The sequence below is a fragment of the Leucoraja erinacea genome, chromosome 28 (assembly GCF_028641065.1).
Source record: "Leucoraja erinacea ecotype New England chromosome 28, Leri_hhj_1, whole genome shotgun sequence".
Classification (NCBI taxonomy): Eukaryota; Metazoa; Chordata; class Chondrichthyes; order Rajiformes; family Rajidae; genus Leucoraja; species Leucoraja erinaceus.
Window position 1 is genome coordinate 14909868 of NC_073404.1, and position 18016 is coordinate 14927883.

At 39.8% G+C, this 18016-nt stretch overlaps 1 protein-coding gene across 4 annotated transcripts in view; it reads right to left on the bottom strand.

The window, feature by feature from the left end:
* The window catches only part of zzef1 (zinc finger, ZZ-type with EF hand domain 1), a 149512-nt gene that overhangs the window by 66800 nt on the left and 64696 nt on the right, over window positions 1-18016 (bottom strand). For all 4 annotated transcript variants that reach the window (XM_055657837.1, XM_055657836.1, XM_055657838.1 and 1 more), the window contains exons 26-33: window positions 16915-17158; window positions 14565-14644; window positions 12075-12159; window positions 9855-10362; window positions 7471-7635; window positions 3330-3449; window positions 1617-1778; window positions 346-478 (exon numbers count right to left, since the gene is read on the bottom strand). In XM_055657837.1, coding sequence (XP_055513812.1) covers window positions 346-478; window positions 1617-1778; window positions 3330-3449; window positions 7471-7635; window positions 9855-10362; window positions 12075-12159; window positions 14565-14644; window positions 16915-17158 — 1497 coding nt within the window. The remainder of the gene's footprint in view (window positions 1-345; window positions 479-1616; window positions 1779-3329; window positions 3450-7470; window positions 7636-9854; window positions 10363-12074; window positions 12160-14564; window positions 14645-16914; window positions 17159-18016) is intronic.

Sequence of the window (18016 nt, forward strand, 5' to 3'; positions counted from 1 at the left end):
AATGAATTAGTGGTGTGCAGTTAATAGATACACTTGCTGATGACTTGTTTTATGTATTTATCGAAGGTAAACAAGAATTTTATTCACAGACCCATCTTCGACACGGCAACTTAAAATATATTTTGTTAAAAACTTTCCGGGGGAAATTATACTACTTCTCTCAATTCCCACAGAAAGCGTTTTGTACTCTATTATTTCTATACTCTAAGGGAAAGAAATTATTAACAAGAGAGAAAAGTTCACAAACCTAAACTTTGGTTTCTTACAATTCTAATGCAAAGTACTGCACAATAACTACGTGCCATAACATAGGGGATAATGAAATGACTTAAAACATTCACTTACTCGCCTCTTCTCTTCAGCTGTAGCATTGGTCATCCTATCATACCAGACCCGCAGCTGTATTCCATCCTGACATTCATCCATCCATTCTTTGTTGCATTCATAATCCGCAATCTCATCCTCTTCACTCCACTGGCTAAATAAACGTCCATCAGGCAAACAGTTAACAAAGCTTCATTATCAGTTGAAAACTGTTCATGCTGTCTGTCTGATGGCTGGATAGGTACGTGTCCGCTTCCATTAAAAAAAATCATCATCCACCCCCCCCCCCCCCCCCCCCCCCCCCCCCCCCCAAAAAAAAAAAAAATCACACCCCTTTCCACCACCACCACCACCCCCAAACCCCATTGTGTACCAAACACTATTGATTTCTATTAGCACCATCCCTATTTATGCAGATTCCAGCACCGGAATCCATCTTTCTCCACAGAATGGCGATGACCCACCTAGCTGTTTCCACCTTCACCTTCCCTCCCCTCATCCTTCACCTTTCCATGACGCACCAATTGCCTCTTGTCTCGCCACTTCCCCAATCCTCTTTCTAGCAACCAACTTCCCACTCCACTCTGTCCTGAACCTGTTATTGACACCTCCACTCCACAAGTCAATATAACATCAGTGCGGCATGGCTCAGTGTAGAACAGGTAAGGAATCACAGTGAGAGGAGCAGTGAAGCCACTCGAGAGAGAGAGATGTGGGGGTGTGTAGCAAGGAACTGCAGATGCAGGTTTAAACAGAAGATAGATACAGAAAGCTGGAGTAATTCAGTGGGACAGGCAGCATCTCTTGAGAAAAGGAATGGGTAACGTTTCGGGTTTGTTTGTTGCTCTAGATTGCTGCACCAAATCCAATGCCTTCCTGCTCTATTTGCAGCAAATCCAGCCAGCAAACAGCCTCCATGACGCCACGTTGCATTCATCATCTCACCACTCTTCCACCTTCATGTATTACCAAACCTTCACTTACCCTGTCACTTTATCCTGAATCACAGCTTGCCCGCTTTTGCCCTCACACCAACATGTATTGATATATAAACCCATAGCCAATTTGCATTAATGATCAACCTACCATATAGAAACATAGAAAATAGGTGCAGGAGTAGGCCATTCGGTCCTTCAAGCCAACACCACCATTCAATATGATCATGGCTGATCATCCAAAATCAGTACCCTGTTCCTGCTTTCTCCCCATATCTCTTAATTCCGTTAGCCCTAAGAGCACAAGATCATTTCATATATTTCAAAGGCTTACACCATATTGTGATTTATACTCACTGAATGGCGCTGTCATGAATACTGATATTTTCTTGTGACATTGCCAGTAGGAGATCAGGTAACTTGATGTCATTGAAAAAGGACATGTCCAGTGGCTCCCAACCTATATCCAGTAAATGTAGAAGGCAGGTCTGAACACAGGACAGAGCTGGGAGCAGAGACCTAAAGGAAACATACAATGGGGCATAAATCCACTAGAAACCATGTTGTCAACTCTGCCACTATAGGGAACAGCAAAAAGAAAATTGGTTGAATTACTTGCTGGATATTTTATACATGAGCACATTGCATCTCCAATAGATTTAAAAATGGCCATTCTAAGTCAGGGGTTTTAGAGGTATACTCTCTATATTATATCTTGGGGCAAATTCTGCTCTGTTCAGTCCAGCACCTGGATAACTCCCTCACATCCACTCCACCCGAATTCTCCCCACCCCACATTGTATCACCTGTCCAATGACTTGGGCTACCAGATGTGGGAATCAGTGGGCACCTGTTGTTCATGAAACTGTCAGTGACTGCACCTGCTCTGTGGTAAAATAGGCAAAAGCTTTGCTCTGGTCTTATGGCCGGGCATCATTGTTTTGAAAGTACCTTCCAGAAGGTAGTTGAGTCCCGTGGTTCCTTTCTGAACCACCTGGCATAGTACCTGCCTACATAGTAGCTCGACATTAGATCCTAGAGGAATTCACGTGTGAAGTATTTGGTATATATTTCAGTACATACTGTTTGAATCTACGATGTGAGATCCAGGAATTAAATATCAATTTTTATTCAATACATGTGCTAGATATGGGAGTGTAGAAAATAAATACAATAGAAAATTAGTGAAAGCTAATGAGGTAATCAAAAGCATTGGTAAGACAAAAAGGAAAGCTAACGGTTTCTTGGCCCTTACGCAAGTACAAAAACAGTTAGTGTCTCCTTAAAAAAGACGTCAAAAAGCGGGTCAGGCATATTTGGAGAAAATGGATTGATTTCAGAATGCAGTCTCTGAATATCTCCTTGTACGACCAACCCTGGAATTACTCCGCATGCCTAGTCTGCCCACCTATAGACTTTTGATTATAGGTTTGCAGCAAAGGTTTGTCAGATTGGTTCCAGACACGAGAGAGAAGAAGGAAGAAATCTATCATGAGAGATTGTCAGATTGGGCCTGTACTCTCAAAAGCTTTGAAGACAAAACAGTATCTCATGAAAACATACAAATTCTTCCGGAACTTGACAGGGTAGATGAGCAGATGATGTTTCCTCTGGCTGGGATTCAAAATAGGGGTCAGTCATTTGGGACTGAGATGAGAAGAAATGTCTTCACACGAAGTAGTAAATCTTTGGGATTCTCCACCCAGAAAGGGAGTGAAGGCTCAGTCACTGATATGTTCAGGACAGGATCAAGAATTTTGGATACTGAGAGATGGGACTGGTACAGAAAAGAGGCACTGAGTAAAAAAAAGTAATTCATGATCTGACTGAATGGCAGAGGATCAAATGGCCTAATGCTGCTCTTGTTTCAATGTTCTTCAATGGCAACCAGTTACAAAAAGCACTGGATGGCAACAACATTGAAAGAACTGCTCAGGAACATATTGTATGATGGTCAAAACTCTAAAATGGATGACTGTATTGGTGTTCTTTCATTTAACAATAGGCTGGACTCAAAATAAAACTAAACCAAATGCTGAATTCATTCATTCTGTTCAAGTAATTACTTACCAATCTTTCTCAGTGTTAAACTGACGAACAGCAGTTACAAGAAGCAACACAAGATTGTGGTAAGTCTGCCGGAGTTCATGCCATAGTCCCTTTCCACAGCCCTCCAACTGCTGATGATAGCTGGAAAAACACAAGTCAGGGGGGGGGGGGGGGGGGGGGGGGGGGAAAGAAGAAGAAAAAAAAAATCAAAAAAAATCAGGGTTTTGTCATTTTCACTATGCACAGTATTTTCAACAAATTCAAATGTTCAGAGTTGGAAAGTGGAAAATGTATCCAGGAATCTCACCTACTTGACGTATATATTGCACGTGGGGAAGAACAGTTTTGTGCTGAAGGTGACGGTTAAAGATGGAGGGCAGTTTTGAATCTTTTCGACTTACAAAATTTGCACCAATTTTGAATTTCACAGCAATAGGAGACCAAGACTAAGTTGCAAAATTTGATGCAGATGATGAATGATATACTTTTACAATCATGGAAGAACACACTTATCCTAAACTGGGGCAAGTGAACTAGATAAAGGGCAACCTTTAGCAAGGTCAGGTTAAATAGGATCTGGTGTGAGAGGGGAGGTGAATACCAAATTAAAAGTGTTACATATGAATGCGCGAAGTATAAGAAATAAAGTGGATGAGCTCGAGGCTCGAGGTAGAGATTGGTAGGCATAATGTTGTGAGAATTACAGAGACAAGGCTGCAAGAGGATCGGAGCTGGGAACTGAATATGAAATTATTAAGGGATTGGACAAGCTAGATGCAGGAAACATGTTCCCGATGTTGGGGGAGTCCAGAACCAGGGGCCACAGTTTAAGAATAAGGGGTAAGCCATTTAGAACGGAGATGAGGAAAACGTTTTTCACCCAGAGAGTTGTGAATTTGTGGAATTCTCCGCTTCAGAAGGCAGTGGAGGCCGATTGACTGAATGCATTCAAAAGACAATTAGATAGAGCTCTTCGGGCTATGGGCAGAAGGCAGGGACGGGGTACTGATTGTGGATCATCAGCCATGATCACATTGAATGGCAGTGCTGGCTCAAAGGGCCGAATGGCCTACTCCTGCACCTATTGTCTATGTTTCTATGCAATGAGAAGCAGGGCCCAAATCAAAGTGGAGTGCAATCCTAAGTGAAGCAAAGAATCTTGGCGGAGAAGAATACCAAGCACAAGGGAGAGAATCGTTTTGCTGCTCACAAACATACATTCTAACATTTTGTTAGAATTTAGAGGAAGTGAGCAAAGCATCCTGTACTGTGTTGAAAATGTGGAAGGCTTATTTTTCAAAGGGTTAGGATAGCCAGCAGTGTAACTCCATGCATGGAATGGGAATCCCTTGAGAAAGCAGGAATTCAATCACGAGGTCAAAAGATAACTCTGCTGAGCAACACAAATCACATCTGTGACAGGATAACATCAACCAGCTTTTGGATAGTGATGATAGTTTAACTGGCAAAAAATACCTTTGAGATTCAGACAGTTGTATTTTAGGACAGCAGGATAAATAAAATACTTGCAAAATAATAAAACTTTGGAATATTCTTTACATTTCAAACCCAAATTAGAGATACATCCAATCATTTGTACCCATTTTCAAAGTAGAATGAATCAAATAATAATTTCAAATTGGATATTTCTGCTCCTGCTGCTGTTTTCCCCCCCTTATAACTGACAAGTTAATGACTTGGTCAATTTTCCAGGAAGAATTCCTAAACCGGGATCATAATGTGCCACACTCGCCCAGTTAAAGTTCTCAATTGAAATCCAATATGGGGTTCTGTGGATATAATCTAAGATGATGATTCTTAGCCCAACTGCAGGTGGCAAGCTGTTAAACAGGTAACACCTGAAGGAGGTTCCGTGCATCTAGACTATTATTATTCTCAGGCAACATTGCCATTAACCAGCTAAATTCTCTTTCATCATTTGTGGAATCAGCTCCAAATAAAATAGCATAAATTAATAACAATTTTTTTTTTTTTTTTTTTTAATATATTCACCAGGACTACACCCTACTGAGTATTTCACACAACTGAAGCATCCTAAGCACAGTCATATGGGATTAGTTAATGTCAATATTTTAAGCATTTCGATATTTTGATTTTTTGTGCAAAAAAAAAACTATTCTTGTTTTGTTAAAGGGAATGTTGGCTGTAAAATTATTCCACCATTTTACTGGCCTTTGTCACCTTAGGTGTTAAATTCAAAATGTCTACTCATGAAAAGAAAATATTAATGATCTGATTCAGTTGCTTAAAAAAAAATTAAAGCTATTCACAAATAAATATATGGACAAATCCTTCTGCACTCTCCCCGATCCCAATCATTTACTTTATTCTTAAAATAATACAGATGACTTTCAAATCCCCTCTGGTACTATTTTCATATAAATAATACAGAAGCCCTTTGATGATCAGGCGTTATCTATTTAATGCTGGAAAGGAGTGTGGGGGGTGGGGGGAGGAGTACTCAAGTACATCAGGATAAGAAATCATGGAACATTTTATTTTGGTCATTAATCATATAATTGTAATAATGTTTGCTGGAAATAGTGGCATCATTAAAAATCAAATGCCACCTCCCACACATTCTCATATTTCATGGGATACCAAAGTAAATGCATTTACTTCTTAAAATACTTCAGAGAACATTCAGAATCAAAACAAGATCAGACAAGGATATTTCTATCAGCAGAATAGATATCGCAGGCATAAAAGTGAAGATGCTGTGTAATAAAAGTGAATTGATGCACAACAATTCAGCATATTTACTTTGGCAGAAATTAATAAAAGCTGCATATAAATAGACCAAATATAACAGATTCAGCAGGTTCAGACCCCAGCCTGAGCTATCAAGATTTGTCACTAGCCTTAGCAACAATAAATCTGCCAGAGATAAAAGGGGAAAATTCAAAGGATTCCTGCCCGACTACATTAGAGCTCTGCGTTACTAGCATCAAGAGCTCCAACTCAACCTCCACCACTGGAAAATCAGGAAATGTTAAGGATAGCACTGAATCAGCTATGATGCTCCACAGTTGAATGCCCTACAAATATTTACTATCATAGCTCACATTTAAAGATGGCCTTCTAAGCTAGGTAGCAGAGCCTTATAATTATATAAATCAACCTATTGCCATTAAAAGTGTTTCTTCTTAGCTAATCAGTATTTGAATACACATCAAATTACTTTGCAAATTTGTCATCTCAACCTCCTTTAAAAAAGCTGTATAAAACAAGTTTGCAAAGGTGTGGCATGGTCTTTGAGTGGTCTTGACAATGGGAGATTGCATTCTAGACTACACGGGTATGAACAATACACAAACCCATGAGATCTCCCACACAAAGGATGGAGAAATATCTCAGGGCCACTCAATGATGAAAAATAACCTCAATCTAGTTTTCTGCAGAGTCTAGATAGAACTTTGCAAATTCTCATAACTCCCCTAAATTTTATTTATATGGATGAATGCTTTGCTGAAGTGGTTCCATCTTCAGGAAGCATTACAGCAATAATTCTTGCAAGGCAAAATAGATGAAACAAATTGACATTTGGCTATAGGAGCAAGCTTCACCGTTCCATTCTGTCATAATTAATTATACAATGCCATTTCCTCTCCCTGGTTCCCTTCTATTCATATCCTTTCATAACAATAATCTATTAATTTTAATATTTGGTTCACAAGACCAGACTCAACCACTTTAGAGGCAAGTGTGTTTTCTACATCCCCTCGCCTTTGTTTGAGGAGATGCATCCTGACATCATCCCAAACACCTGGACTTCCTCCTCCGGGTAAATGGTTTCATTATACTCTTACCAGTTTCTTTCTGAAAGGCTTTTACAAAATGTCTCAGCAAAGTGCAAATCAATCCTATGGATGCATTAGAGTTTCTACTAAAATTTACTAGGTAAGTCACATTAGGTTGACATTTGCTCTACATGAGAACATTCTACACATAGCCAGTACAAATAACGCACTACTAAATAGTAATAAAATCATTAAGCTAAGTAGAAGATCACAACCAAAGCTCAGAATTATTTGCTGCAAATCACGATTATCAAGGTTCACAAAGTTTAGCTCATACGTTCGAGGAACAGAATTAGGCCACTCGGCCCACCAAGTCTACTTTGCCCGTTGTCGTTCCATACCTGATCAATTCCTTCTGACAGGTTAACATTTCCTGCAGAAAGAGAATGCAGGAGAACTGGAAGAGATGAGGCTGTCCGAGTGATTGCAGGCATTCGCTAACCGCACGGAGAACATTAATGATATTCTCGGCCTGGGCCTTCCGCAAAGATAGAACCTGCAAAACACTGCAAAAGTTTTTTTTTTTAATGTTAAAGCAAAGTAATAAGAGCAATCGGGGCAAAAACAAATAAAAACACAACTGACACTTTGGTAAATACACTTGCCTCTAATATGCAGTACTTGATGTCTTATAACTTATTTGCAAAATGACTCGCATTAGAAGTATCTGCCAATTTGTTGAAATCAAACTTCAGGTTTTTTCGCACAAAGGGTTGAATGTAGTTCAAGAACAGTGTCTTCCAGCAGGTATTAAAAATAATGGTGCATATCCTATTTAAGTGTCCGAATTCAAAGCATTATATAAGATCACGTGGGTCTCCCCCCAGATGTCTTTATTGCAGGGATCAGTAGCCTGTGTGAGCCCCGCAAATTGCTCCGTCCCTTGGGAGCATACGGCAGAGAACAGGCATGAATCACTTCATACTGGTCCACCGTGCATTCACATCTATACTGATCAAAGAAAAACCTTTTGATTCAAAGTTTAAAGTCCCAGGAGGATGAAAAACAAAGTGCTGGCATGTAAAAACTCAATGCCTTATTTATTCAACTTTGTGATCCAGACCAGTCAAGACAAGATAAGACACAAAATGCTGGAGTAAATCAGCAGGATAGGCAGCATCTCTGGATAGATGGAGTGAGCGACATTTTGGGTCGAGACCCTTCTTCAGACTTGAGTCTCGACCTAAAACGTCACCCATTCCTTCTATCCAGAGATGCTGCGTATCCCACTGAGTTACTCCAACATTATGTGTCTATCTTTGGTGTAAACCAGCATCTGCAGCTCCCTCTTACACACTAGTCAAGACTAGTATGCAATGCCCATCCCCAAGTGCCCTTTGAGAAGGTAGTGACGAACTGCCTTTGTGAACTATTACGGTCCTCTTGTAAAGATACTGTTAAGGATAAGAGATAATGAGGGACCAGTGATATAGTTAATTTAATAGGATGGTGGGCGTCTTGATGCGGAACCTGTAGGTGATGTTTCGATGTAACTACTGCTCTTTCTTCCAAGTGATGGACACAGCATACTGGGGGGGGATATGGGGGGGGGGGGGGGGGGGGGGAGAGTGCAGTTGTAGCAGCCACTGCAAGTAACAGCGGCATATTTTGTAGATAGTACACCGTGCAGCCACAGTGTACTGGTGATGGAGGGGTGTACATTTAAAGTGGTTAATCAGAAGGGCAATATTCTGGGAATATGACAATGCCAACCTTTTACTTGACAATCGGGGGGGGGGGGGGGTTGGTTGGGGTAGAGTACAAGGTGTTATTCTTCTAAACACCCTTATTTCCTGTATACTTCCCTCTCTTCTCCTTTCAATCCGCCTCTGGCCCTGCCCACGCAAACTGCGAAGACCCACAAACCATGCTACCAGTGTAGGTAGTAAAACTGGGGAGGGTTTTTCGGGAGGGGGTGGTCATCTGAATGTGCTGCAATCCATTTGATTTTTGCTGGGTTTCTACGCACTTCCAAAAAAAGTGACTCGAGGTTCCCCATGCCCAGATGATTATTCTTCCATTTGGATCAGTCACGAACCAGGGATTCCTACAATCTGGTGAGGGCGATCCTCCGAATCAAAGCCCTCAGCTGAAAAGTGGCTTTAATGATCACATTGAGTAATTCACAAAGGCAGGTATCAATGGCATTTAGGTTATGGTCAAACCAACCTTGCAACTCAGAAAGCTGTGCATCTTTGGAAGTTTCCGTGCCAGAAAACAGTAAAGGCCGTGTAATTAAATGACTGTGACAGATAGTTTTGGATCAGCAGGGGAAATCGTGGTTTATAGGGAACAGGCAAAAAAAAAAAGAGTCAAAGCCAAGATCTTGAATGGCAGAGCAGACTCCAGGGGCCCTATGCCAACTTCTGCTCCCATTGCTAAAGCTCTTACATTGCAATCTGCACTGAGCTTTGAAACCAATTTCCTGCCTTCAGCATCTGGCCTGCATATAGAAACAGGCTTGGTCATATTAAATCTCCAGGAACAAACTGCTATTTACTAACCCTCTTCCTTCTGTTAGCTACTACTGCTTCAGATAGGAGACTTGGAATGAGTTCCTGCGACAGTCTGGGTTGGTAAATTAAATTTTAATTGAAAGAAAATCAGTTTCTTTCCATTTCCCCACCCTCGCCCCCCGCATTGCAAACTTGCATCTCCTCTAAATGCACGTTTTCAGACAATTATTCAAGTAGTTTCCTTTGGTTTGAAGACCAAACCAGCTTACCTTTCAGATGAAATGTTGGTATCCTTCATAAACTCCAAAATGCTCTTCAAAATTGGATATTTGTCTTGGATTGGGACAATTTTAAACTCTTCCATGGACTTGAGTGAAAGTAATCTAAGTCGGCCTTTATTAAATGAGCCCTTGGGTTTGGAACTAAAAGGAGAGTGAAGGTCAATATAAGGAGATACAGGATTTTCACTGAGCGTGCTGCTCACTGAAGAAGCTGGGCTCTCAGCAGGATCAACGTTATCGTTCAATGCTGTGGCGGCAGGGATTGATTGCTGGGCTTTTTCGTCCACTGTGTTTGGCGATTGTACAATTGGTTCATGTGATGCGGTAGAGTGGACTGCAGAAATAAGCTGTGCCGGCAGATTGGCGGACTTTGGCAAACCATCGTCTTGCTCAGGCAAAGTATCCATTCTCTTCTCTTCAGATGAAGAATCAACATTTTTTGATGGTAATGGGGCAAATTTTAATAGCAAAAGGCTCTTCCCAATCCAGTTTTCATCTAGAAAATATCAAAAAGTTACTTCGACAAAGTTACAAATTGTAAGTAAATATAATATTCATTCTATTAATATGATTGGTATAAATGCTTTAATAGCTGCCTTACAGCCACATCAGATAACTATTCCAAAATACCACTCCTGTGCATTAATAGAAGGTTCCTTATTATTTAGACTATCCTAAAATAGCTGGGCGTCATTTACAAGCGAACACTAAATGTTTACTCGAAAAATAACTTGAAATTTGAAATAAAAATCAAAAATGCTGGGTACACTCAGCAGGCCAGGGAGCATCTCTGGATACAGAAATAGTTAAAATATTTCAGGTTAAAGACTGTTCATCAGAACTGGGACAGAGGGAAAAAAGTCAGTTTTAATTTGCAGAGGGGGCAGAATGGGGGAAAAAAACAGGGGTGCTGAGCAGAATTTGGTTAATGCCTTAGTTCATGTTCAATTGGAGTATAGAAACTATGGACATTTGCATTTGTTATCTGATTTATTCACTGACTCAAGTGTTTTAAAATCAAATAAAGACTATTATACAAGAGATGATTAAAAGTGAGATGTTCATTTTCCCCAAGAAAATTGTGCAAACTAATGGAGTGAAGGTCAAAGAAATGGAAAAGTAGATTAATGATCAGATATCACTTCTATTTGAAATCTGACCACTACCTATGAATCAGTACAGACCGATGAACTGCAAGTTAGCAGCACTTATTAACAATACCATGGACACTTTCTCTGGAATTCTGGCAGGAATCCAGCACAAAGATCAAGAGACAAGAGTGTTTTATGTCATATGTCCTAGATAGAACAATGACATTCTTACTTGCAGCAGCACCACAGAACATGTAAACATAGTACACAGTAAACAATATAATAAACGAGAGAACAAAAAAATAGTAGTCTATTGTAGTTCAGAGCTTATTTTAGGTTGTAGTATTTAATAGCCTGATGGCTGTAGGGAAGAAGCTGTTCCTGAACCTGGACCTTTACAGTTTTCAGGTTCCTGTACCTTCTTCCCGATAGCAGGGGTGAAATGAGTGTGTGGCCAGAATGGTGTGGATCTCTGATGATGGTGGCTGACGTTTTGAGGCAGCGACTCAGATAAATCCCTTCGATGGTGGAGGTCAGACCAGGTGATGGACTGGGCAGTGTTCACAACTTTTTCCAGTCTTTTCCGCTCCTGAGCTGTCACATGAGCTGCGTCCTGATTTTGCCTTGGTGGAGGTGATGGCATTCAAGCACTGCCACAGTTGCCGAACATCCACCAATACCCGGGGGCTTTACAAGGTGGTTGGTGGGGTAGGCATAAACAACTGTTTTCATTTCTAGCCCTATTGGTACCTACCACATTTTAGAAACTGGCACATACAATTAAACAAGGTATACCAACCTCCAATCCAGTGCATGTGAACCTCATTTAAAGGTAGAGAACCACAGGTTAGGGAAATAGCTTGTACTCAACCCCTGCCTCCTCTGCCTGGCACATTAACAAAAACTCCTTACAATGAGCACAACATGGATGAAAGTTCTCAACAAATAGGAATTAGGAGCTTTAACCGTAGACAAGGAATTAAGCCTACAATACTTATTATCTGATTTGTTTATTCAGGCGTTTTCATTGCAATACGGTATGAAATCATGTGATTGCAACAGAGTCCATCTATGCCAATGTCTATAGGATTGGGAATATTGGCTAAATCTTACTCACTGATATTTTCTGGGTTCATCTTGTCATCGTCTTGCGCTTCTTCTTTATCACTGATCATCATCACATATTTCTGTTTACGTTCCATCTTGTTATGGGTAAGGATGGGGTTGAAGAAAAGAAAATTGAGTCCACTTGGTATCATTCAAACACAGAATCCTGAACATTAAGTGTGCAATGGAAATATCTGTGTAGTTACCCTATATTGTATTAATTATCAATGTTTACAATTATCAAATTTTACAACTATAATGATACTTGCTCTAATTTTTAAATCTTAATAACCCTCCTTCCACTTTTCAAAGTAACAAATGTACAAACTATAAACAGGGCCATCAAGTGGCAGCTATTAGGCAAGAAACTGCGAGCCAATATTCAGCTCCAAGCTTTGTCACAATCCTGGCATGGGTGTAAGAACCAAATTGAGTTGAGCATAACTGCTCATAGTACCAAGGCAACATCAGCCGAGCTAAATCTTGGAAGCATTAATAAATGAGTTCCCCGTTGGTCAGGGCTGAAACACTCTCAAACTGCAGGAGGTGTTCATGGATACACAGGAAATTGCAGGTGCTGCAATCTCGAGCAAACAACAAAAATGCTGGAGGAGCTCAGCAGGCCAGATAGCATCAGCAGCAGGAATGGACAGATGATGTTATAGGTCGGGACCCTTTTTCAGACTGGCGCAGGTAAGTGAAGAAGTGCTGGTTGTGTGGATCTGGTGCAAAATGAAGTGGAGTTGAGATTCATGGCACATCTGGGAGGCCTGGAGTGGAAGAGCAGAGACAGAGGGTACCCACACCTGGTGGAGAGTGTAGTGCACGGAGGGGAGACCTGTTGTGAAAACAAGAAGCTAAAGAGAAATAATATGGTGGATGTTGAGATGTTTTTGCTGATGGAAGTGTCACAAACAAGGGGATATCAGGTAAGGAGCCAGTCATTTAAATCTGCTGGGTAGAATTTTTCTTTCTCCGCGAGGTAGCAGATCTCTGAAATTCTCTGCCTCTGAGAATGGTAGCGGTCAGATCATTAGATATATTTAACAGGGTGATAAATATGTGGAAGATCAAGGAGTTGACAGTCACGAGGAACTAGCACAGACGGGGAGTTGAGGCCAGTATAGATCAGCCACTATCATATTGATTGCTGAATGGCCTATTCCTGCCTCTATTTTCTTGTGTTCCAATCATTGCAACTGTTCCCCTATGGTCAGCATACCTGCCCCTCCTCCACCAACCAGGCTATCTCATAAATTCATCACAGTGACCATTACACATTTATGAATCCTAGTTTGGAAATTCCCACAGGAGAACGCATTTTATGTGAACTTATTTTTATAATTGTAATGCATCACTCATCATTTTATTTCCAGCAAAGGGGTTACCACCCTGCTTTGTCTTTCCTTTTGTTTATAATTCCTTAGTTCTGACATCAATATGAAAATCATGATTTATACGCATAAAGGTAATGATGAGTTTAATCTGAACCTTTGAGAAATTAATCCTGTGCTTTGTTTCCATATGCAGAGCCTCTTAACCCACTTTACTATTTACTATCAGTGAATGTTTGCCTCATTCGGCCTAATTTTGCCTAATCTTTGCCTAATTTTGCCATCTTTACCTCATTCAAGCTTATTTTCCAAGCAACTTGAGGCCCCATTTATCCTACCAAAATGCCATTTTATATGTTCTGACAGTCTTGCTATCACTATTCACAAATTGGTATCAAAAACTTCCTGCCTTCTACAAATGCGAGTACATTTAAATTCTGCTCTATATTTTCTGCTTTTTTGCCACTTACTGTTCAGTCAGATAGTAGCCCTGACTCCACACAATGAATTAGATCCTATGAGATTCAAACCTATCTCATCAAATTAGATCCAAAGTTCGGTTGCTTTCATGATTAGAAGCCTGTGACTGATGTACCATTAGGATCAGTGCTAGAAGCCTTGCTGTTTGCCATGTACATTATTGATTCCAATATCTATTGTATTGGTTTATTCCTGTTGTACCGAGATAGTGAAAAACTCGGCATGCTCTCCAGTCAAATTATACTATACACGAGTATATTCATTAGTTACACAAGTACAATAGGCCATGAAAAAGAAAAATAGCAGAGTGCAGAAAAACAGTTCAAGATCTGAAATGAGGTAGGTTAGGACATCAGCAATGGAATAGAATGTAACATTCAAAAAGTATTTGGATGAGGACTTGAATCACAAGGCATTGGAAGGGTATTCATAAATGGGATTAGTATTGATGGTCGGCATTGACATTGGGGGCCAAAGGGCCTGTTTCTGTGCTGTATTGCAGTGGCTGTATTACAGAGACTCTGTATTACAGAGTATAAGGAGTGGCTCTTCATGAGGCTTTTGAATATCTATTACATCTTCTGCAGCACCTTTGCTTACTCTTTGTTAATGCTTCAAAGTAATGTCATGATATCCCAAAATAATAAATGTAATTTGAAGAAATTGTTGCTCTTTATTAAACTTACGATCCAAGTTTTCATTCCTTCAGCCAATGCATACACTTCTGCAATTTCATCATGGAATCCTGTGGCACCTCCGCTTGCAACTATAGAAATGGAGAAACAGGAATGAATGAGTGAAACCAATCTATTATAACAGATTGCTTTGCGTTATTGTGTTCTACCATCAGAATCAGCCAACACATTCATCAGTCAGGAATAAAGTTCATCTGAGCATCTACACCTGGTTGTGGCAAAATAGCAATATCATCTACAGCTGTTCACAATAGTTGTAACTGAACTGCATGCAACATATTTTCTGATGTTTACAAGCTGTAAAATATTAAATCATCTGTGCTGGAAATGTAATGTGCCAGATCATGTAAGCAACAGGTATTAAAAGCCTTCCAAATAGACATGAGCGAAAATCTCAACCCAGATCAATTGCTTGCAATTATCTTATTATCTTCAATAAAACATTAGTAGTTGCTCGCAACAAATTCATACAAATTTTGAAGGGCTTGGTTTAAGATTACAATAACTGGGACTTGAGAATGGCACAAAACTGGCGACTATATACCATCTCAGTGTACTACTGATATATACTTGTACTGTATCTGACATACTTATCTAATATGTATCTGTGCTTATGTATAGTGATACTTGTACTGATATGTATATACAAATGAATTTCACTGTACCTGGGTGCATATGTGAAAATAGTACCATAACATATCAAGATTGGAGGTTTTGTTTTTGGTAAATACCTAACTTTGCACAGACCACACTGTATTCTTAAGCAGAAACATTTTCTCAACTGTCAGTGTTAATAATTCTGCGCCTTTGATTATATTTGGCACAAAGCAGATTAATTTCTCTTCACATTTCAGCAAGCTAAAGAAGAGAAGGGTGGAGGGAGGGTGGGGTGCAAGATCGAGAGGGAAGAATGGGGGAAAGAAAACTGTGGCTGACTCGGGGCTCAGGGATAGAACTAGCTCTGTTTTTAATTGATTTCTGATCTGGCCTCGGAAGCTCAATTGATCAAGTTTGCTGATGAATAAGTCAAGTACAGTGGAGCCCTTTCCACTTTAACCATATTACGTGTGTCACACTTTGAAACAAATAGGTACTGAAAGTTAATGCACAAGTGCCAAATTATTGCACATCAGCCAAATGGATGGGCACTGTGTAAATTTCACTACAGCCACTGAAAATTCAATGGATCTAATAAAGAATTAGGTTCCTTTGTAAAACCATTGCTGTTTTGCATTGCTGAATGCAATGAGTAAATCCAAAACGTAACATAGTTAAATTAGAAAGGGCTTCACTCAATCAAATGTGCAGTGTTTTGTCAAAAGGGGGACAGGAAATATTCAACTCATGGAATATCTGGAGAATTCTTCCTGTCAAGAGTATTGACTGCCTCCAGATACAGCCCATAATTGGGAGGATAAAAGCTATATCCTTCAATATCCTTCTGTCTGAAGAAGGGTTTCGACCCGAAACATTGCCTATTTCCTTCGCTCCATAGATGCTGCTGCACCTGCTGAGTTTCTCCAGCACTTTTGTCTACCTATAATATCCAAGCACAGGATAATATAATGTATAACACATCCACTAATGAACCAAGTTCTGAAATCAATGATGAAAGTCGTCCTGTTCTCTTACACTAGAAGTTGTGGCAATTGCAAATCAAAAGCTGTTGGTGCCCTCTACAGGGTTCTTGACAAATTGAAAGCAATTGTGTGTCATCTTAACTAATAAATCTTTCTAGAGAACCAAATTGAAAATCAGGCAATGCGTTGGTCGGTTTACCTGTTTATAAACTCAAATATAGGAAACAAAGACAGAAAGTGCGATCAAAAAATGTTTTGTTTTTAATTACCAGTAATAATTAAAATCTGAAAGAATAGGAATGCGCAATGATGAGCTAATTTTCTGTGGCAGAGAGATTGGTTGTCAGTAGAGAATTACCTCGCCGTTAAAACCTCATAGAAACTTAAATGGACATCTTTCCTGGCCAATTTGGTACAGAGTATGCAAGTATAGTAACTGTTTTAATGCCAAGCTTCTTGGCAGGATAGTGGGCACTGTGCAAGCTCTGGATGAGCAGGGCAATTTAATGCAAAATGGTGAAAAGTCCAGAACAAGTATTGATGTGGTAGATTCTGCACAAATTCAAACTACAATCACAATTTGTACTTCCGCTATTTTTGTTTTTATTATTGTGACTAATTGCAATGAATACGCTCGAAGGAGCTATAATTGCAAGCATTTCCCGTAATGTCTTTATACTGCCAAATCCGCAATCTAATTTAATAACGTTAAAAAAAATATATTTTTTTAACAGACTACTTTCCAAAAAAGACCAATTTACCATAGGTTCTCAGTGCACTGTGAAGATCATGGTTGTGGTATATCATGGCAGCAAATACAGCGTTCACAGCTTGGTCAACATTTGACCCAAGGCCAATTCCACTAAGTACTTCCAACCTTGCCGAATGCTTCTTGCAAAGGCTCAGAAACTTCTTGATTAAGTCAGTCTGAGAGTCAGGGACATCATCTTGCAAAGAATCCCAGAGAGCAACCTGGACCAGGAACTTCTGAACATCATTCTTGCTCTACGACCAAGTGCAAAGAGTTATTTCAATATAATGAAAACAAACATTTCTTTCCAGATAGGACAACAAACTGCAATTACATTTGTTTCATGAGCCTTCATAAAATAAAATTATCTCCAGCTTCTTTTTCCCCACTATCAACCCAAATTTAATCATTTCTCCCCTGTCACTTCATGACATCTTTAAGCTATGCAGGAATTCATAAATGTGTTCATCAAAATGGAGACCATGCATTTTCTCCACCCTTTATTCCCCACAGGCTTATTACCTTCTGCTCCATTCCATTAAATTTTAAACCTGGTCGATACAAGACTTGGCATAGTTTCCTCGCCTCATATATCAAATTTCAAAGTGGAGTATAAAGAAGGGTTTTGGCCCGAAACGTTGCCTATTTCCTTCACTCCATAGATGCTCCTGCACCCGCTGAGTTTCTCCAGCATTTTTGTGTACTATCAAAATTCAAAGCTGTAAGATACTCTTGTTTAGAACAAAAAAATGATCACCAAGTCCTCCCTAACAACAACCCAATTCCAGGGTTCTCTAATGTGCTTCTACCCACACTTATACTTTAAGATATACTTAAATCTCAAAGTAGCTTTTACATGACTGAAATGGCACTAGGTCCACAAATGATGCTCTCTGTGACGATGTATTATTTTCCTGTCATTGTTAAACAGATTCTTAAAGGAATGTTGTAAACCCCCATCTTAACGTCATTATATTCTTTTTGTTGTCTGCACATCTATTATTCTAACAGTCAGGCAGATGCAGCGTAGAAATCAGTCTTACAGCCCACCAAGTACGTATTGACCATTAAGCACTCTTTTATGCTAATACAACTGTAACTCATTTTATTCT